Source organism: Ammodytes marinus (assembly GCF_949987685.1).
Source record: "Ammodytes marinus genome assembly, chromosome: 24".
In the NCBI taxonomy this organism is placed as follows: domain Eukaryota; kingdom Metazoa; phylum Chordata; class Actinopteri; order Uranoscopiformes; family Ammodytidae; genus Ammodytes; species Ammodytes marinus.
The window spans coordinates 2,580,032-2,602,091 of record NC_137228.1 but is presented as its reverse complement, the minus strand read 5'-3'; the positions used below and the strand labels follow the sequence as shown (position 1 = coordinate 2,602,091).

Here is a 22,060-nt window from a genome sequence, read left to right as displayed (position 1 = left end):
TTGTCTGAGTTGTACTAGAAAACAAATACACTGTGAATGAAAAAGTGTGCCAAAGCAACCAAGAAACACATTCAAGTGTACTGAAGGCCAACTGCTCCAGTTAGCGGGCATTGTTTGAGCTGATAGTTTATTTCTGTATTTATTCTATATGTACAACATACATATATATATATTTTTAAATGTAGTATCATTATTTTTTGTTGTCTTGTCCCCCACACAATGGTGTTTTTGTCATGTCTCTCACATTTTTGTCATCTACCGCTTAAAGGAATACTTCCCCCATACGGAACCAGCGTTCTATCATTATAAAATAACTATTATAATATAATGAATGAGGTTTTTCTTCCCTCAGTCTTCCCTTAGTCTTCCCTTGGCCCAGCTGTCCTGTTAATCCTAACCCTTACTGTGATGTCACAAGAAGGAAACTGTAGGGTTAGACAGTGAGACCATAAAACACTCTTTCTGCCTTTTCTCAGGCTAGGATGATCCGATTTAATTTTTTTTTTTGCACATTTATACTAAATAGGATCTCCGAGTTCAATACACCTTCATATTCCAACCAGTGAAGTAGGCCTTTAATAAAGACATTACATTTTTTTTAAATGAATAAAACAATAGTCTATATATTTTTTTTCCCGTCACATCTAAAGAAAGACACCTAGTATCCACGAAGAATATGCTTTATCAATTTCAGAAAGTACTCTGCATGCCCATAGCCCTCTAAAATGAACTTCTCCTGACTTGTCATAGAAAGCATGCGTTACTTACTGCATATTCTATTTGTGTCACTGGCTGTACCTGAACGTTGTCTTTTCCTCTACATATACATAAAGACATTTCCACTAACAAACAGGGAACAGAAACTTCTCCGTTTGTACAACATGTGGAAAATACCAGTCAGAAAGAGGAATGGGCACATCAATAAAGATGTTGCTGTTTACTGTATATGAAACCATACATACAGTGCTGCTTGAAAGTATGTGAACCCCTTGGGCCTTTTGGAATTTTGTTTATTTTAACCATTCATTTTTATCAATACCAGTATTTTTTATATGAAATAACAGATGTTTGTTAATCAATTAAACATTTTTTCTTTTCTGGAAATCGATTGTTAAAACAGATCAAATAAATTATTTACCAACTTTTGTATGTGCAAAAGTGTGTGAACCCTGAGCTGCATTGCTTAAATTGAGCAGGTAAACACAATCAGGTGGGCCAAATTGAGTGATGAAATGGACCAATGTAATGAGACCCCCGCCTCCCCCAAAAAAAAATGTCTGTGCACGGCCCTGAGCATTTATATCTAAGGCTGTGTTCGAAAAGCCCTACTAACGTCCTACTCATACTAATTCTGACGTCAATTTGAGTATGTTGTGGTTCTGTCTGCCAGTTTGTGTAGGCGAGAAATGCCCTGGATGAGGACCTTCTCCCGGGAAGATTTTGCGTATGGATCGATAAGTTACTTTTCCTACTCAACCGCCCCACAATGCATTGCGTCTTTTCAAGCGAAACAAAGTTTTTTCAACAAATTCTTTATTGCTTCTGTATACTTCAGTGTAAACGGTCCGACAAACCTCGCATACACAATCGACAGTTAAGTAGACAGTATATAGTATATACAGTCATATGAAAAAGTTTGGGAACCCCTCTCAGCCGGCATTATAATTGACTCTGCTTTCACAAAAAAAATATAAAAGTGGTATGTCTTTAATTTACCAGGAACAGCTAAGTACTGGGATGTTTTCCAAACAAAGATTTTTTGAAAAACAGTATTTGGTTGTATGAAATAAAATAAAATGTGAAAAACTGGCTGTGCAAAAATATGGGTACCCTTGTGGTTTTGTTGATTTTAATGCCTGTAACAGCATGTAAAACTGATGAATTTAAACACAAAGTTGGTTGGATTATGTTGTTAAGCCTTTAACCTCATAGAAATGTCTGTTTAATCATGAGAAAATGTATTTTAGGTGCCTAAATGCAAGTTGCACTTCTCTTTGACTCTCTGCTAAAGTGAGACAGAATGGGATCATCAAAACAGCTCCCAAAAGATCTGAAAAACAAAGATTGTTCATTGTCATGGTTTAGGGGAAAGCTACAAGAAGCTTTCCCAAAGGTTTCAATTGTCAATTTCGACTGTAGGGAACGTTGTCAGGAAATGGAAGGACACAGGCACAGTGGCAGTTAAACCCAGGCATGGCAGACCAAGAAAAAAACAGGAGCGGCATAGGTGGAGGATTGTGAGAATGGTTGCACACAACCCACAGATCACCTCCAAAGACCTGCAAGAACATCTGGCTGCAGATTGTGTATCTGTACATTGTTCAACAATTCAGCGCAATTTGCACCAAAACATCTGCTTTTTATAAAGACCAAATAACAAATTTTTTGTCTCATCAGTCCAAAGCATTTTCTTCCAATATGAAGCTGGCTTGTCTAAATGAGCTTTTGCATACTCCATGCAACTGTATCTGTGGCGTGGGCGCAGAAAGGGCTTCCTTCTCATCACCTGGCCATACAGATGTTTTGTTGCAAATTGCACTGATTTGTTGAACCATGTACAGATACACAATCTGCAGCCAGATGTTCTTGCAGGTCTTTGGAGGTGATCTTTGGGTTGTGTGCAACCATTCTCACAATCCGCCGCATATGCCGCTCTTGTACTTTTCTTGGTCTGCTAGACCTGGGTTTAACTGCAACTGTGCCTGTGTCCTTCCATTCCCTGACAACGTTCCTTACAGTAGAAATTGACAATTGAAACCTTTGGGAAAGCTTCTTGTAGCCTTCCCCTAAACCATGATAATGAATAATCTTTGTTTTTAAGATCTTTTGGGAGCAGTTTTGATGATGTCTCACTTCAGCAGAGAGTCAAAGAGAAGTGCAACTTGCATTTAGGCACCTAAAATACATTTTCTCATGATTAAACAGACATTTCTATGAGGTTCAAGGCTTAACAACATAATCCAACCAACTTTGTGATTAAATTCATCAGTTTTACATGCTGTTACAGGCATTAAAATCAACAAAACCACAAGGGTACCCATATTTTTGCACAGCCAGTTTTTCACATTTTATTTTATTTCATACAACCAAATACTGCTTTTCAAAAAATCTTTGTTTGGAAAACATCCCAGTACTTAGCTGTTCCTGGTAAATTAAAGACATACCACTTTTATATTTTTTTTTGTGAAAGCAGAGTCAATTATAATGCCGGCTGAGAGGGGTTCCCAAACTTTTTCATATGATTGTACATGTTGAGTATGTAGGAGGAAGGACGTTAGTAGGCCTTTTCGAACACAGCCTAACATTAAACAAACAAAACGCAATTTCCTGGATCCTTATTCAGCCTTATTTTATTATAAAAGCACACACACACACACACACACACACACACACACACACACACACACACACACACACACACACACACACACACACACACACACACATACACACACACGCGCACACACACACACACACACACCGGATAGTCATCTTGCACTCAGCGGGAGCTCAGCATACATACAACACCTAACACATTCTTAACCACAAACACATTTGCAGCAAAAAGAACAGGATACGTGAGCGAGTGACACACCGACACACATCTAGCCTGAAAGTTGCATCATAAGCTAGTTTCAATCTTCAACTCCTCACCCGTTTCAAAGACAATTGAAATGTGCGGTGTGAATGGAAACATATACAGAATATGACATTTATTCACAATATAGTTATGAACAGGGCTAGCTTGTATGTAAGGTCAACCCTGTTTCCAATAAACAACAAAGAAAATGATTATTCTCATTATTGTCATGATTTTCTTTCTTCTATTCCTTACACACATTTAGTATATCAACCAAACTTATTGCAACACCTTCTCTGCAGAGCCGTGGCTATCTGGTGTTATGAAGTTTTTAAGATGCTTTAACGTCTAACGGTGCCCCCACCATCTCTACCATTGTGTCCTTGAGCAAGACACTTAACCCCAAAACTGCTCCAGGGGCGCTGTACTATATGGTTGACCCTGCGCTCTGACCCCCTCTGGAGTGTGGTAACTTGAGAGGGGATATGTGAAGACACATTTCGATGTAACCATTGACTAATAAAGTAACTTAACTTACTTAACCATACTTAAAGCTGGGGTGGAGGATTTGGGGAGAAAATGGCAGTTGGGATAGAGATTCGAATCCAAATACTTTAACCGCTCCACTTGTTCTCTTTGGTCCCTCCCCTATGGTCCCTCCCTGACACGCTCTACACCAACAAAGTCGTGCCAAAGTGAATGGACAGTCCCGACAGCCAATAAGAACAGAGAATCGGAGCCTCGCACTGATTGGTGAAAGTGTACAGCTCATGTTAACTTTGACCAATCAGAAATCATATACCCCAGCTTTAAATGGTAAACCATTGGCCACGTGACATGCTAGGTAGGTAATGCACAGGACTGCCATTCAAAAAATATCATTCTTTTTACATGATGCGTCGCAATCAGTTTGAGATTTGAGATTTTCCACTGTAATTTGAACACTGGAATTAGGATTTCTCTTAGTATGTACTGTATGTAATATGGACCAAAAATACAATACACATTTGTAATTGAAAATCTTCTCCCATTTTGTGCAGTTGAACAAATGTTAATCAGTGGTGTTGATGGCTCCTTACATAATTCTTCACAGTTCAACGCAGCAATACAAAAACACAACCACACTACTTCACTGTATACTTATTTTTTCGATTTCAAATACTTGATATTGATAGCTCTAGTTTGAATGTTGTTATCCCTGCATGTCCTTTCCTCTTTGCCCCATTTCAACTCTCTCTCTCTCTCCAATATGTCTAATAGAAAGCAAAAATGCCCAAAAAATTATCTTAAAAAAAAAACAAGTACAAAACTAAGAGTTTGAATAACAGTTACAGAATATAAAATGATGCCCTTAAATTGTACTAAGAAAATATAGCCTTAAAAAACTATTCAGGAGGCAAGTTTGATTAACTGAAAACTTTCGAGGATTCATAGTTTGAGATTAGCTTCACATAGCATCTTCGATATTAAGTACAGTTGTACAACATAAAAATAAGATTCTTAACTAAAAACATTCACAATTTCCGATAAGAGTCCAACTTCAAACTCTTAACAACAGCCTTAAATTCGTTTAGAGTTACTAGGTCCTGAAGCTTAAGCTGCTTCTGCAGGTTATTCCATGACGACGGCGCAAAAAACTGAAAAGCTGTTTTTTAAATATTGCTGTAAAAGGGATCGTGTGTGGAGTGTGTCCTCCATCTGGCAATCTTGAGTTTGGATAAACAGAAACAGAGAAAATACATTTGGAAAAAGGAAATGAAAAAAAGAAAAAAAAAAGGATGGCGTGTCACACTCTGTTGTGTGTTCTGGGAGCTTTCTTCCTGGGCTGAGGAAGAGGAGGAGCCTGCTCTTCATCACCTCTGGGGCCCTTCTCCTAAAAAAACACACACATTACTGTTTTACTTCAATTCTCCAAAACATTTCACAGCAGCCAAAAAATCACAAAAAAAAAAAAAAATCAATCAATCAATCAATCAATCAATCAATTTTTATATATATCGCGCTTTTCATATTAGAGAGTAGCTCAAAGTACCTTACAAAGAATAATAATAAAAAAAAAAAAAAAACAGCTAATAAAATCAAGAGAAAGAACATTAAAAGAACCCAACCCTCCCACCCCCATAGACATTCACAGAGACATACACAAATACATACAGTACACTCTCATACACACACTCACACATACAGACGCAGACACACAAACTCACACACTCACACATACACTAGCTATCACTAAGAGACATGGCTAGGCACTGAGACCTAAATAATGAAAATAAAAATAAACTCATTGTGTACATCATTGGGGTTATACTTTGTGCATGTTTAAAAGGTGCTCCGAGGAACTTTCAGTTTTCTGTTTACTCTTGCACCCCCTTTGGACAAAAAGCGGTAGTGTTTTTACCACGCCATGCTGTTGTTCCTGGGTGAGCGTACCCACGATAAAGAAAAACTATATATAAATAGCATTTTTTTTGGACTGATGGGTCTCGTTTGCTGTTCCATGTCATTTATGATCATCAGATGGAAAAATTAGCCAATTTTAGAAATATTTCAAAGTTCCTCGTAGCACCTTAAAACATGCCATGCGTTCCAATGCCCATTCTATCTACTATTTAGTATGGTGGGAAAAAAATTTAGGCCAGGATTTTTAGTGTTGAAGACAGCATCCTATTTGGGCGATTCTAACCCATAATCCAGTGCACACCTGAAGTGACGTCACATCAACAGAGCCTCCATATGAAAACAAACGGGGGATGCGACGGATATGAAAAACAAGAGGCGCGATGTTATGATGGAATAAATAAGTAAAAGTATGTCCCAATTGTAGCAAACTGCATCCTAACTAGATTATTTTTATCTATATATGTAGAATAGAAAAAAGAAAGAGTGTGCGATTTGGAACGCAGGGATGGTGTCGAGTTCTGTATTTTGGACTCAACCTTCATACACTTGGTCTGGTGTGTACTGTGTGGTGTCCTACCTGTGTTGGTCTCCTAGGGCTGGGTTGTGGGTTGGTGTTAGGTGGGTTGGGGGCCTTCGGGCGCTGCTGTTTGGACCGATGTTGACGTGGTCCGGTGTGGCCTGCTGGCTGCTGCTGGGGCTGGGTCTGGGGGTGGGGGTGTGGGTGGGGAGGATGGTTATGTTGATGACCGTGATTGTGATGATGATGATGATGATGATGTTGGCTCGGATTGGTCACCATCATACGAAGCTCCTCCTCTTCTGTTGAGAAATAAAAATCGTTTGAATCGTGTTTCGAAAAAGCCCTACCGACGTCCTACTCGTACTCATTTTGAATTGTATGTCGGTGGTTGCGTATGTTAGTTTGTGTAGGCGAGAAATGCCCCGGATGATAACTTACTTTTTTTGATTTTGTGTATGGATCGATAGATTATATTTCCTAGTCAACGGACCCACAATGCATTGCGTCTATACCTACCAAAAGTTTTCCTTCAGAAACCCTTTGAATTGAAAGGTAAGGCATTACAGGTATTCATAAAGAAAAATTAATAACTGCATTAAAATGAGGAACGTTGAGTATCTTGTGTCTACGTCTTTCACAAATAAGGAAATGATTAAAGTTCTGGAAAGCTAGCAGCTATTTATCATTGGCCAATACCTGAGAAAAAATCATGGTTAACTGCGATAAGACTGCTCTAGCCCTCATCTTCTTGGGTTACTGGTAATATGTTCTCCTGAAGTATGTTTCATTTTGCAAAATGACAATATTCTTGCACCACTTAACTTCTCGTTACTTTATTTGATGTTTATCCTTGGCTAGGCCTAGCCTGGCTTCGCCCGCCTACCTACTTTGCTGCAGTAGTAGTAGTAGTCAGTGTATTCATGGGTTCCTGCTCGAACAGATGTTTACCGGTCCAATCAGTTTCAGTTGTAGTCACAGGAAGACAATGGATAAGGATACGAGAGAAGCTATTCAGTTTGTTGTGGCAACGCTGCCGAATATCAATAATTTAAAGCCGGAGCAAGAACAAGCTTTGCTGAGTTTTGTTGGTTCCCGGCTGGTCCCGGCGCAAGACATACGTCACAACCAAACGCTATGCGATTGGTTATGGCAGATCCGGAGTGGCACTTGGCAATCATTTTAAACCTCAACAGACACCCGCGTCACCCAAGTGAGTGAACGTTTGTCAATTGAGCAGTTCCAGACCTTCTGTACAAATTAAATGAAGTACGATGGTCTGGTAGGACCAGGCTAGGCTATAGGCCCTCATACTCAACTCAATACTTCAACAAACAATTTTGCAACTGCAAATCCAAATATGGACATTTGAGTTATTATTTGACCCAATTTAAAAGCGATAGGGACAGCAGCTACAGTTTAAAGTTGTGGCTTTGGACTGGACATTTTGTTTTTACATGAATTATGAAAACAAATAAAAACATTAAACAGTTACCCTTGATTTGCACGACTTTTTTCCGCCTTCTGGTTCGGACGCAGCAAACAATGACGATTATCATCAGCACCAGAACAACAGCTGTTAAAAAGAGAAGTGATGTGAAGTGAAACAGATGTCTTCATATTACTACACTCAGATACTGCCAAGCTTTATCCAATACAGTGAAAACAAGAAAGCAGACATACCCCCACCACCGCCGGCCAAAATGAACCAGCCATATTCTCCTAGCAGATTCTCAGGGAAACCAGGATCTTGAGAAGGGGATTAGAGGAAACACATTGAATCAGTTTGCTTTCATTTTCTTCTTTCAATATCTGTGTTTTATTTAAACTAGTGCAGTGCCCGTAGGAAGCAGGTCTGCTGTGTGTGTCCCCGCTCATCACTCATTTCAAGCTTTGGTCGCAGCAGCCAATCAAATCAGAGGGAGGCGGGGTTTAGCCGGAGACTACTTCATGCCCGTTGTTACTGTGGCCTTCAGTGTGCACATGTATTCGCCTCCAGCATGATATGAATATGATAACTTCTACATATTTGGTCCAAAACTTCATAATCATGAAGATGCACACCTTCCTGCCGTGCGCAAGCCATATCTGGAAGCTCAGGCCGATCTGACTAACAGTGAGCGAGATATGCGAGTCACAGACAGACAGACAGAAGACAGACAGACGTTTCTTATAGATAGATAGATAGATAGATAGATAGATAGATAGATAGATAGATAGATAGATAGATAGATAGATAGATAGATAGATAGATAGATAGATAGATAGATAGATAGATAGATAGATAGATAGATATTAAAGTTATATTAAAATAAGTTAGTAAGGTTTGAGTTGATCAGAAAACAGGGCAACCTTTAGGTTTAACCTTGTTGACAACACATACAGGTCAGACTGCCTTAGGCCACCACTACACGACAACAAGTGTTGCAAACAGAGCAGTAAACAGACACTGAACACTATTGCATATCTTGCCACATCGTGCCACGAATAGCCACAGATCTGACATTTAGAAAGGACACACTCTTACTCACACACACCCACAAACATACACACACATAGTCACCCGCAGACACACATGCACACACACACACACACACTCCCAGCCACACACAGACACACACACTCACACACACACACACACCCACACACTCACACACACACACCCACACACACACACACGCACACACCCACATACACACACACAGACACACACACACACAGATAGTATAAAGCCGAAGGACTTTCACTAGAACGGGGCCTTTACGCCCGAGGAAGAAAAACTGCTGTTGGGATTTCCCCTACCCCCAAAGTTGAGGCTAGATAACTAGGATAGGGTGATATGAGATCTGAACTATTGTGAGGAATAAGTACATTTGTGTTGGAAAAATAGAAGTTGTCTATTGAGCTGAAACCTGATGTCAACCTTTAATAAAGTACCCTTTAGACCGATCTCCTACTTCTCCGTGTCTACCTTGAAGCTTGTCGAGATGTCTCCTTTCTCTCTAGTAATATCAAATGTCGTGGAGCAATGGGCCACTCGGCCACGGTAATGATCACATTGTTTCCACTACAATAGATAGATAGATAGATAGATAGATGCGCAGTTCATAACACAGGTCTCCCAGTCATTCAGCTTTGCAGTAATTGCCAGATCAAATTTGGAGTATCCCGCTCGTTTTTACCCAATCAGGAGACAGAGCGCTATAAAGAGTCGGGATCTCTGTGCCCCGTGAACGATGACTCACTGCTCTCCATCGCGGCACTATCTGATGAAGACGGCTGTGTGTTCATGTGGTGGTGACGTAGGGACGATGGGAGGGGACTGCTAAAGCTAACAGGAAGTTAGCTAAAAGGACCATTTCACTTACCTCTCCTTTAATCAAATAATATTTATGCGTATGTGAGGCAGAAGTTACTGTCTGCAGTTGATACTCACCCCTCTTAAAGCAGGTTTCTTTAACAGGTGTGCTGGTCATAGTGCTGACTTGGTTGGACACCCTGCAACGGAAGGCATCCTTTTCCACCTTTTCGGGGACTGTCAGACTTTGATCTTTCTTATCCACCAACACCTTGTCATTCTGAAGCCATCCAAAGATGACATCCTTGGCCTGCTGGGTCGAAGGATATAATGGAGAATATACAGGTGATACTCGTATTATTAGAATATCATGGAAAATGAATTGGAATTGAGGCAAGAATTCATTCAAAAAGGGGCCCAAACCAAGTGCATATGGATGATTATACTTTATAGAGGGCTGACATTTCTGTATTTAAAATCCCTTCTTTATTGATTTCATGTAATAATCAAATTTTCTGCAATTTTGAATTTGCATAAGCTGTTGGCTATAATAATCAAAATGATAACAAATAAAGGCCTTGAGATAAAGATAAGATGAAATAAATGAACTTTTGCATGATATTCAAAATGTTCAAGTTGCACCTGTACTCCACTGACAGCGTGGCCATGTGTGCTTTCCTCACCTGTCCAGCCTTGCAGGTAAACGTGACAGTCTTTCTGACTTCTGAACATTCAGTCTTGACAGTAGGCATCGTAACGCGATCTGAGGAGAGCATAACAGCAGAACTAGATTCAAGCATTGCTCATCATCACCCGTTATTACCATCTCATGCCGAAAAGAACATAAAAACATCATTGATCTGAACTGATGACTACATGAAACTGATGCTAGCAGATGTACTCAACACACAGACTGAATAAGAGTTAAAGCTGGGGTTTATGATATGGGGAGAAAATGGCAGTTGGGATAGAGATTCGAATCCAAATACCTCAACCGCTCCACTTGTTCTCTTTGGTCCCTCCCCTATAGTCCCTCCCTGACACGCTCTACACCAACAACGTCGGTGCCAAAATGAATGGACAGTCCAAACAGCCAATAAGAACGGAGAATCGGAGCCTCGCTCTGATTGGTCAAAGTGTACAGCTCATGTTAACTTTAACCAATCAGAACCCGAGGCCCAGTGCTGCGGCACTTAGGGAACCAAAAGGTGTGAGGTTTGCCCCAGTTTAGTTTTTGTTTTAGCTTTGTTTTGTTTCTTGTGTACTTGTGTATAGCTTATTTTCTTAATAATTTTGTCTTAGTTATTCATTTCACTTTTTTTCTGTATTCCTTGTCTGTTTATGTGAGGGAGGGGGGAGGGGGGAGGGGGGAGAGGGGATTGGGTGTTGTGTATGTATTGTATGTGTTTACTTATTCTGTTTTTTTTTGTCCATATGTAAAAAACTATAAAACCACTAAAATAAAAGTTAAAAAAAAAAAATAAGAAGAAGAAGAATCATATACCCCAGCTTTAAGAGGTTTGCATAGTATGGTGTGTCAAAATATATAGTTAGATACAGAAAGGAAATGTACTAACAATGTTGTTACCTACCCAATACACATAAAGTCATGCTCTGATCCGACACTAATTTATTCTTTCCATCTTTATCAAACAACTCTGGGGTGTACTTCCCGCTGCTGCTTTCCTGCAGATGTGTCAGCAGCAGCGATCCATTCTTAGAAACATACTCCTCCCCCGTGATAAATTTGCCTTTTCTCCGATTGACGAGTGTTGTACCGTTGTGGTACCATCTCAGGGCGTCTATGTCGTCCATGTTGTGCTTCAGAGGCACGGTGAAGTTCCCATCTTTTACGCCGTAGTAGTCGCAGCCTTTCTGGGAATCTTTGGAAAGAAACAAAGGTGAGAGAATATTGTTACACGTTGTCTATGCCATTACAACCAGTCATCTGCTGGGCACAGTTGTTCCACAAAAGAGTAATCCAGAAAAGCAGTGTGCTGGCGGTGCACAATAGGCGGGCAGACCTTAACCTATAAGGCACCCCCTTTTACACTTTTTTTTTAAACTTTATAATTCCATGCACAGGTATCCACTTTTGACCAAGGTGTATCTATCTTGGGGTGTGTCCTTGTACTGGGCTAGACTCACCTTGCCTGGTGTGAATGTATATGACTGGTGTATGTTTGAGGTGGTGGTCGGATGGGCTGTAGGCGCTGAATGGCAGCCACGCTTCCGTCAGTCTGCCCCAGGGCAGCTGTGGCTACTACCGTAGTTTACCAGCACCTGGATCCCTGGATCCCAAGCCCCATCAACTTTACATTTTACTTTTGTTTCTTTACTGTTGTGCTCCTATGTAAAGCGCTTTGAGTGCGAGAAAAGCGCTATATAAATTGAATATATTATTATTAATCCGGATTTGGAAAGGTTTTTGCTATCCAGGATCAGGTAATCCCTCTGACTTTTGAGACAGTTTTTCAATGGCTGACGCAATACAATGAGGGAATTATTTGGTACGTGTAGTACCTAAAAACGGCCACTAGGCCCCTACTTATTAACACTGATAATGACTGGTGGAACAATAATTAAAAGGAAATATGTTTTTGTATTAAAGTTGACCTATTTGGCAAAATGCATTATTTTCATGTTTCTTCAACACGTGACTAGAGACTACCAAAGTATAAGAATAAGCAACCCTCGCGCTTTTTCTCCACCTCCACCTTATGTTCAAAACACCCTGTTCACATTGTTTCCCCATATGATGTCACAAGGGGAGAAGCCACGCCCATACAAGACATCAGTCATCTCGATTTTGGATCAATCCATACTAAAAAGTTCTGTACTGTATATCACGTACTGAAGGTTTTTATCTGCATCCAAACCAAGACTGGATTACTGCTTGTTGACATGTCTGACTGTAGAGAATGACAAATATTACAGTAATCCAAACTCCTTATTTTCAGATCAAATCACAGTGGTGGGTTATGAGTCATAAGACCACAGCAGAAGCAACATAACGTCAAGTACCGGCCTGGCCTTCTACTGAAACTTCTACTTTCTGCACCTCAAACACATACAATGATTCATTACAAAACATCATCATTTCCATGGAACCAGCATGTGTCACGATCATTCTAAAGGCCCCCTGGGAGTGTTGAGTGTACCTTCCATAGGGTTGGTTCCTCAGCATCTAAGTAGCTGATAGGACAGCGACCACACAAACGTTCTCCATCAGTGTACAAGTCGGCTTTATTCAAATTTTACGGGAAGAAATTTGCACTAGTTTTAAAAGGAGAAGTAAGTGATATTTGTTTGTTAATAAACATGTAAAAATCTCTCTATATTCATACAGCGATCACTTAAACAGTATGCGCAGTTCATAACACGGGTCTCCAAGTCAGTCAGCTTTGCAGTAATTGCCAGATACAATTTTGAGTATCCTGTTTCGTTTTTATCCAATCAGGAGACAGAGCGCTATAAAGAGGCGGGGTCTCTGTGCCCCCGTGAACGATGACTCGCTGCTCTCCATCGTGGCACTATCTGAAGAAGACGGCTGTGTGTTTATGTGGTGGTGACGTAGGGACGCGGGATAGGAAGTTAGCGAAAAAGGACCATATTACTTACTTCTCCTTTAAGTTGCTCCAGTGTTTCAATATGCCTGATCATATCAGAAGAATAGTAAACAATATTGATTTAATATATATATATGGCTATGGCTGTGATAATGAACGTTAGCAGTATTGTACCAAGAGCTTTTCTGCGACTTCAAAATCAAGGCTGCTCCAACGATTTCAAAAATAATCTGCTCAAACATTGTGGGTCAACCACTTCAGAAACTGTATGAGTCAGCCGACCATAAAAGCATACCGACGATAGCCAACAACATTTCCTCTCAACCCCCAACCACGCTCTGAACAGTGAGAACAATTTGGTATATAGGGTCCCAACATTAAACAAGGTTAGACTGGAGCACTCTTCAGTTTATCAGTCAATCCTCAAACTAAATACAACAGATAATCCCAGATCCAATGGACACTGATGATGGGCCTTACATTTTGTCTTCTGTTGTAATGCTCTGTTAAAGCTGGGGTGGATGATTTGGGGAGAAACCTCTCCACTTGTTCTCTTTGGTCCCTCCCCTATGGTCCCTCCCTGACACGCTCTACACCAACAAAGTCGTGTCAAAGTGAATGGACAGTCCCAACAGCCAATAAGAACAGAGAATTGGAGCCTCGCTCTGATTGGTCAAAGTGTACAGCTCATGTTAACTTTGACCAATCAGAAATCATATACCCCAGCTTTAAATGGAGTACCTGTCTTTATGCCTTAATGCTTGTCTTATCTCGTCTCTTTAGTCTTTCCTGTGATGTTGAAAATGAAGCTGCTGAGATGCGAAAATACATTTCAGTACCGTACCGTACTGTAGCGTAACATATTGTAAGCAAGTCTGTGGCTCATTCTACTGTATGTAAAACTCACTGTAAACATATTGGCTTTAGTGTGCTACCAGGGATTTGAGTGCATGCACATCCGGGAATGGTTTTTAAGTGTACACACATTCTCAAGCACAAGGAAAAAAATTGATGAGCATGAGCGCAGAACTGTTGGTACCACTCATGGGGAACCACTTTACAATAGTGTAAATCCACATCATCAGCTCATTTCTCATTTCATTCAAACAAATTCTCCTGAGTTTACCCCAGCCATAGGTGATAGATACACTTTACTTTAGTATTACCATGTAAAAAACATCTGGTCAATGATCAAACTCCTTCGTGATTTTTCTCTACTTATGACATCTATTGCAGTATGTCCGTCCTGGGAGAGGGATCCCTTACTTTGTCGACTCTCCCTGAGATTTCTCTATTTTTGTAATCACGGTAGAGGGTTTTTTACTGGGAGTTTTTTCTCAGCCGAGCTAAGGGTGTAAGGGCAGGGTGTCGTACTGTATGGAATGTGAAGCCCACTGAGGCAAATGTCTATTTGTGATATTGGGCTATACAAATAAAACTGATTTGATTTGATTTGATAGGTTTCATTGACAATCCGCTGACGTTCCAAATCAGTCCGAATGGAGATTGACTCAAGTTCTAGTCCGGTCTACTATGTCTACTCAATGATAGCCTCTTTGGATTTTTTTTAAAGTGGTACAGTATATTTATGGTTGGTCCTTTTTGAACACTGCTGCTGTGCTAGTGTGCATCTTTCACACTTGTGCGCTCATTTGAGATGTCAAACTATGAACTAAATGGTTTGCAGCCATGCTACACACTTCATTTGACTGCAGATGGGAGCTGTGTGTGTTTTATATCCTGTTGTCTACGCTCAAAACCACAGAGTAACCCACTCCACTGTGTCTGTGTGAACATCCAAGAATGTCTCAAACATGGTGTATATATGATTTTATAATATATATAAGAAATTAAATTAAAAATAAATGTATAAAAGTCTTCATTTCCTGTATTTAAGTGGTTCCAAATGTTTAGTAGTGCAGCTTGGTTAACCATCACAGAATGGAACTGATTTTCGGTTTCATTTTTTCTGAGAAAGGAAACTAACAGGAAGTTACTGGTTGCATTGAGTAGATGAGGAAGAACATGCATCAATTCTAGTTTAAATCAAAGGTCCAAAATGTACATACATATCTCAACATTAGCTTTTTTCTTCCAATACGATACACCAAAAATCTCAACTTCTAAAGCACTTACATCAACTAAACTTCCCATAATCCTTCTCAGCACTATTCTGAAGGTTATTGCATAAGGTTTTGTTCATAAGTTGTTCTACAAATGCAAGACCTGTCGTTGTATTTTTCTATTTATAAATGGAAAAATGTCTGAATCCAAAATATTTTCTGTAAAAACTTTGGACACTTATATGTGTTAAAAATAAAATAAAGATTTTGACATCTAGATTTTTAGTTTTTTAGTAGGTATTGTCAAATTTGCATATTTGTTCAAACATTTCTGAAAGAAATTGCAATACAAACAATTATTGTTGCATTGCGTAATGTAAATGATCAACTGGCAACGTTTCATGCTGATAGCTACCGTATAACTAAGTATAAGGTGGAGTCAGTGATTCTGCAGAATGCTTGCCCTCAAAATCACTTTTTGTCAAAATCAGTGAATATCTCCTCATGATTGCACTTAAAAAATAAATCTGGTGTTAATACACAGCATAGGCTTTGTAAACAACAGGTTGTGAAACTGTAGCTGGCAACATGCCCGTTTACAGAATCCAGGCACACACAGTACTGAGAGGTATCGGATCACTAGGAGATATTAAGTGATTTTGACAACAAGCGTTCTCCAGAATCACTGACTCTACCTTCAATACATTTTTTTTTGGGGTGGAGGATTTGTGGAGAAAATGGCAGTTGGGATAGAGATTCGAATCCAAATACCTCAACCGCTCCACTTGTTCTCTTTGGTCCCTCCCCTATGGTCCCTCCCTGACACGCTCTACACTAACAAAGTCGTGCCAAAGTGAATGGACAGTCCCAACAGCCAATAAGAACAGAGAATCGGAGCCTCGCTCTGATTGGTCAAAGTGTACAGCTCATGTTAACTTTGACCAATCAGAAATCATATACCCCAGCTTTAACCTGCTGTAGTTAAAACTACCTGTGTCACCATCAGCACATTTGAGTCAAGTCCTAATCAAGCCCCAACCACAGCCATTTCTACCAGCATCCAATGAGGAAGTGACAAACGTTGCAGTACACTCTGGTGGCCACTAGGGGGTGGTACCAAAAGTGAGCAATTTTTCGTTGACTCACTTGTATTAAACCTATTTACGGGTTGGTCCACAAAACCATTCTAGTCTGTATGTTTAGGTCATATCTCCATGACAACACTGAGGGGGGGGTGAATTTTTTTCTAGCAGGCTAGTTTTTATTCTTTTGGAGGTTAAAATGTATGAATAATTAGGGGCGCGATTTCTTGAGTGACAGCTATCCGCCCGTTGTCCCTCACTTCGCCTCGGAGGTATACGTCAGCTAGATGGGCGTATCTCCCTCCCCGACGTAAAAATCTCACAAGATGGCGACGCGCATAAGCCAGGAGAATTGGATGCAGTAGGAATAACTGAGGTCAGCCCGGATGCTACATCCATTTTATATACTATCTACGGTCCCAACATGCTCTCAATACATTCTCTGTCCATGCATTTCATTTATAGCCCTACAATAACTAAACATGATAATCCTATTTATACTTAGGAACCTCAGACAACCTAATTATAGGGTATATATAAAGATAAAGATCCGTTAATACTGAAGTTAGAAAACAATGTCATAACTTTATCGACATTTAGCACAGACCACAGTGTTATCTATGGAGCAGGCAGGCCTACCGCCCACTCACCACCTCAACAAGACTTCTGATGCAACACCACATATATGACACTTCCTCCACAACACATATTTTTTTTCAATGTATTTTGTTCTAGCAGGGTCATAGGGACATGAGAAATGATTTATGTTCACAATTATTAATTATAATGATGATCACTATTTGTATCATTGTTAGTTTGATGGTCCCACAGTTATTCTAATACAACAATAAAGGTGGAAACAGTGCAACAACAACACGTCTGAATAATTATATATAGTATACACTCACCGGCCACTTTATTAGGTACGGCGGTTAATTTTCTTGTTAACACATATAACTAATCAGCCAATCACATGTCAACAACTCAATGCATTTAGGCATGTAGACCTGGACGGGACAACTAATTGAAGTTAAAACCGAGCAACAGAATGGGGAAGAAAGTGGGTTTAAGTAACTTTGAACATGGCAATGTTGAGGGTGCCAGAAGGGCTGGTCTGAGTATTTCAGAAACTGCTGATCTACTGGGATTTTCTGACATGTAAAGGCATGGTCTGGCAAACCCTACTCAACATTAGGCCCCTGGAGCCATTGTTAAAGGAATACTTCACCCATACGGAACCGACGTTCTATCATTATAAAATCACTATTATAATATAATGAATGAGGTTTTTCTTCCCTCTGTCTTCCCTCAGTCTTCCCTTGGCCCAGCTGTACTTTTTATCCTAACCCTACATTTGTGATGTCACACACGGGAAAATGTAGGGTTAGACAGTGAGACCATAAAACACTCTTTCTGCCTTTTCTCAGGCTAGGATGAACCGATTTCAAAAATTTTGCACATCTATACTACATATGATCTCAGAGTTCAATACATTTTCATATTTCTACCGGTGAAGTAGGTCTTTAATATCTAGACAGACAGTGGATATAAAGTAGGTCATTTCAACAATGCCACTCAGATATGTCAGATGAGGATCTAAAAAGAACAAACATGGATTTTGAGAGAGTTTAAAGGTGTTTCGAGGAACTTTTAAATATTTCAGAAACAGTCTAATTTTTCTTCTGATGATCATGAATTACATTTAACAGCAAACGAGACCATTAGTGCAAAGACTGTTATTTGTATATAGTTTTTCTTAATGCCTTTGTCGTGGGTATACGCTCACCGAGGAACAACAGCTGATGTAGTAAAAAACAGTAGCGCTTTTGTCCAAAGGGGTGCAAGAATGAACACAAACGGAAAGTTCCTCGGAGCACCTTTAAAGAAAAGCGTGTACTACAGTATTACGACCAAGTGAAACCCCAGAAAGCAACAGGCCAATGTGTGAAGGCTGTTACATACACAACACATCTTTCTCCCTACCATCAAACCACTGTTAATCTGCCAAAGAAAATGAAAATAACGCTATCATTTAGGATTTTATTGGTGTTTGCACAGCAGAAATCTATTGAGTTGAAATCTCATGGGTTGACTATTTGCTTCATCCGTGCCTGTGTGTACTTGACCTATATGAAAGGCCTTTAGCTTAGCTTCCTGTTAGCCCCGCTGTTTAACCTCAGACCAAAGTTAACACCTCAGCAGCACCTTTGTGTTTGCACGGAACATTCCTTTATGCTTTTACTAACTGATGTGTTTCTGTCAATCACAAACTACGGAGTCAAACCGACATTTCTTCTCTCATAACTCCATACTTAACGGATATAGACAACAGCACACATGTTTAACCTATTCCAATAATGTTTAGCAGAATTTTTGTTAATAAAATAGTTCAATTTAAAGGGATGGGTCCTGCATGTTTTAGCTGATGTAGTGTATACTTATTATAATGTACACTTTGAATGCTTTTTTCCTTCTTCAAACCTGATTTTGTGCTGTACTTAAATAATTGTGAATATTAAAAAGTAGTATGCACGGAAAAATGTTTTTAAACGAAACAGCAGACCAATTTAATATAATTGTATTAATTCATATTTAATAGTTAACCCCCATTCTATTGTATTGGAGATTATAAGAAGAACGTTACTGGGAGTTATACAGCTGGCCTAACTAATTATATGTACATTTGCATGTTGGATAAAGCCAGTTAACATATCTATTCCATTTTCATGACATGTTTTGCCTTAAGAATGCATTTTCTGCTAAAGGCAAGGCAAGGCAAGTTTATTTCTATAGCACAATTCAGACACAAGGCCACTCAAAGTGCTTTACAGGGGCAAGATTAAAATACGTAACACACATTAGAAAAGCGAATGAATAGAAATAAAACATTTAAAAGCGAATGAATAGAAGTAGAACATTTAAATTAAATAAAAATTACAGGTTAAAATGGAAATAGAGAATTGAGAAGAAAATGTCTCACAAATCAGACAATCATGGATAGTTCAGTTGATGTAAGTGCTTTAGTAGATGGTAGATAGTAGATTTGAAAAAAAAAACTTATGTTGAGATAATGTCCATTTAAGATGGTGTTATAGGAGGAATATACAGACGCTAGCAGACAAGGTTTAGCCCATTAAACACTTGTTTCAACCTTTGAATTATACTACCATGAAAGCAGACATGTTATGGAAGAAAGATATGATATTAAAAATGATGTTTTTAGCCTGCAGCCTTCCAGTAATAGAGACTATGGGAAACATTGTCGTTAATGTGAAGAAATCCGCCTATTATGAGACGTAAGTATGAAATGCAAAAGGATTACCAACTGAATATCAAATCCTTATTAACCCTAACCCTAACCCTAACCCTAGCCCTAACCCTAACCCTAGCCCTTGCCCTAACCCTAACCCTAACCCTAACCCTAACCCTAACCCTAGCGCTGGCCCTAATAAAGCTGTTACCTGTGCATGATATTTGGGAGCCGAGGCAGAGGAGGAGAAGTCCAGTGATGGTGATGCTTGAGACAGCAGACATCTTCATCTTCACTCACATTCTAGTCTGCCGAAAAAAACGAGGGCAGCCGTCTTTTTCCATTGTCAAGGTTATTTCCTGTCAGAGCTGTGTGACATCGTATATTTGACATTGTGTGTGTGTGTGTGTGTGTGTGTGTGTGTGTGTGTGTGTGTGTGTGTGTGTGTGTGTGTGTGTGTGTGTGTGTGTGTTTGTGTGTATGGTTTCTAAAGGAAGCGATCCAAGAGGCCCCACATCTCCTTTCATGGTTAAAGAACAAAGCAAGCAGAGTTGTTCTCACATTTAGAGCAGAGTGCTTTTTCTACATGTATTACTTCCACTAGATATCGGTATACAAATACAGCCACAATTCCATTCTTGTTTATACAGTTATAATTTGAATTCCAAATGTATTGTACTGTACCAAATGTGCTGTTTTCTGATCTAGGCCCTATGTAAAAGAGATATGATCTGTTTGGTCTAACTGACCACACCCTCATGTTTATGAGCTTAAACTATTTTTAATATTTTATTTAAGGAAAGGTTTTGCAATTTCACAGTTTGAGGAAAACATCAAGAATAAATATACAAGGTAAGTTCAAGGTAACGATTTAAATAAACGGAGGGAGAGAGAGAGGGAGAGAGAGAGGGAGGGAGAGAGAGATTGAGGGAGGGAGAGAGAGAGAGAAAGGGAGGGAGAGAGAGAGAGAGAAAGAGAGAGAGGGAGGGAGAGAGAGAGAGAGGGAGTTTGAGAATGCTTTTCCTCTAATAACTTTCTAAATGTTCAACTTTTTCAGGAGTTTGAAATTACCTCCTCTGGAATGTGCTCTCGGACCCCGAAAATATGAAAATATGTATATTTATTTGAAATTTTGTGGTCCCAAAATGACGCCACAGACCCATTCTAAGCGGAAGGAGAAAATTCAAGTCCCAACAAGCAGACAGGAGCATTTATTGATGTTGTAAAGTTTGTCTTTTGACCTGCTCCCCTTGACAACCACACTGTAAACAATTGCTGTAAATTTACAGCAGGATTTCAACAGCATTTACCTGTTATTTATAAAAACAGCATTTAACTGTTAAAATAAAAGGCAGTCTGTTAAATTACAGTCCTTTGCTGTTATTTTACGGAACGGTAATGTTTTTCAAAAATACTGAACTTTCCTGTTAATTTACCATCAAACTTGGAAGGGACAACTTGACATGAGTTGCCTGCACATGTGAAGCTTATACAATTTTCTTCATTAATCCTCATCCATCCACATCTTAACTAATAAGTGTTGTTTACTGTATATCCTCTGGTTAAGTTTACTTAAAGTTGAGTTATATATACTTGGAAATGGAAATTGCAGTTAATGTAATTAAACCAAGTTAGTCTTACTAAACAGAAGAGTTGTGTTTACTCAGTAGAATGAAGGAAACGGATTGCCTTAGATAAATCAAGTAAGCACAACAAAGTGTATTGTAGAGACGCCCCCTTTCCCAAAATGACTTGCACTGGACTAAACGTTTGGTATGTTGCTATTTGCACCCTCAGTAAAGGGGGTGTTTCACTCCATTACGTCACTATGCATTTTGTTTAAAGAAAACATTTCTGTGTGAACTAACCGGTTATTTTTGGTTATAACAAATGGTTTGTGGAAATCTTAAACAAGATCCCTAGTTCAACTCAGGAGACAATTTACAATAGAAATTAATCATTCCATTGAACTTAATATATTGTAAAAAGTGTGTTGAAGTAACAAACAGAAGCTGCTCTCTGTGTTTAGCATTTGAACAAATAGAGGACATAGTAAATTTACATATGGAATGAAACACATCTGCCCAATGAAATATAACATCCCCTTCACTCACGGTGCAAACAACATAACAAACATTTAGTCCAGGTTCATCCCTTTTTTCATTAACAGTATAATCCTGTCAATTTTAGTGACAGTCAAGTAATGTTAATTTAACAGTAAGAAAATGGCAACCCTGCTGCCAGTTGATTACTGTTTTTACTGAAAAAACAGGTTCATACAGTTTTCTTCATTAACAG

The 22,060-nt window shown here is 39.3% G+C and overlaps 1 protein-coding gene across 1 annotated transcript; it reads right to left on the bottom strand.

The window, feature by feature from the left end:
- Positions 1 to 4,805: 4,805 nt before the first annotated feature.
- Positions 4,806 to 20,046, bottom strand: LOC307269632 (uncharacterized protein; the record flags this gene model as incomplete). Its single annotated transcript, XM_080052629.1, has 8 exons — positions 4,806 to 5,453; positions 6,561 to 6,802; positions 7,996 to 8,076; positions 8,184 to 8,249; positions 9,937 to 10,111; positions 10,482 to 10,561; positions 11,391 to 11,681; positions 19,974 to 20,046. 8 exons carry the CDS (start codon positions 20,044 to 20,046, stop codon positions 5,367 to 5,369), a joined length of 1,095 nt encoding a protein of 364 aa, XP_079908755.1. The 3' UTR covers positions 4,806 to 5,366.
- Between the last annotated feature and the right edge of the window lie 2,014 nt (positions 20,047 to 22,060).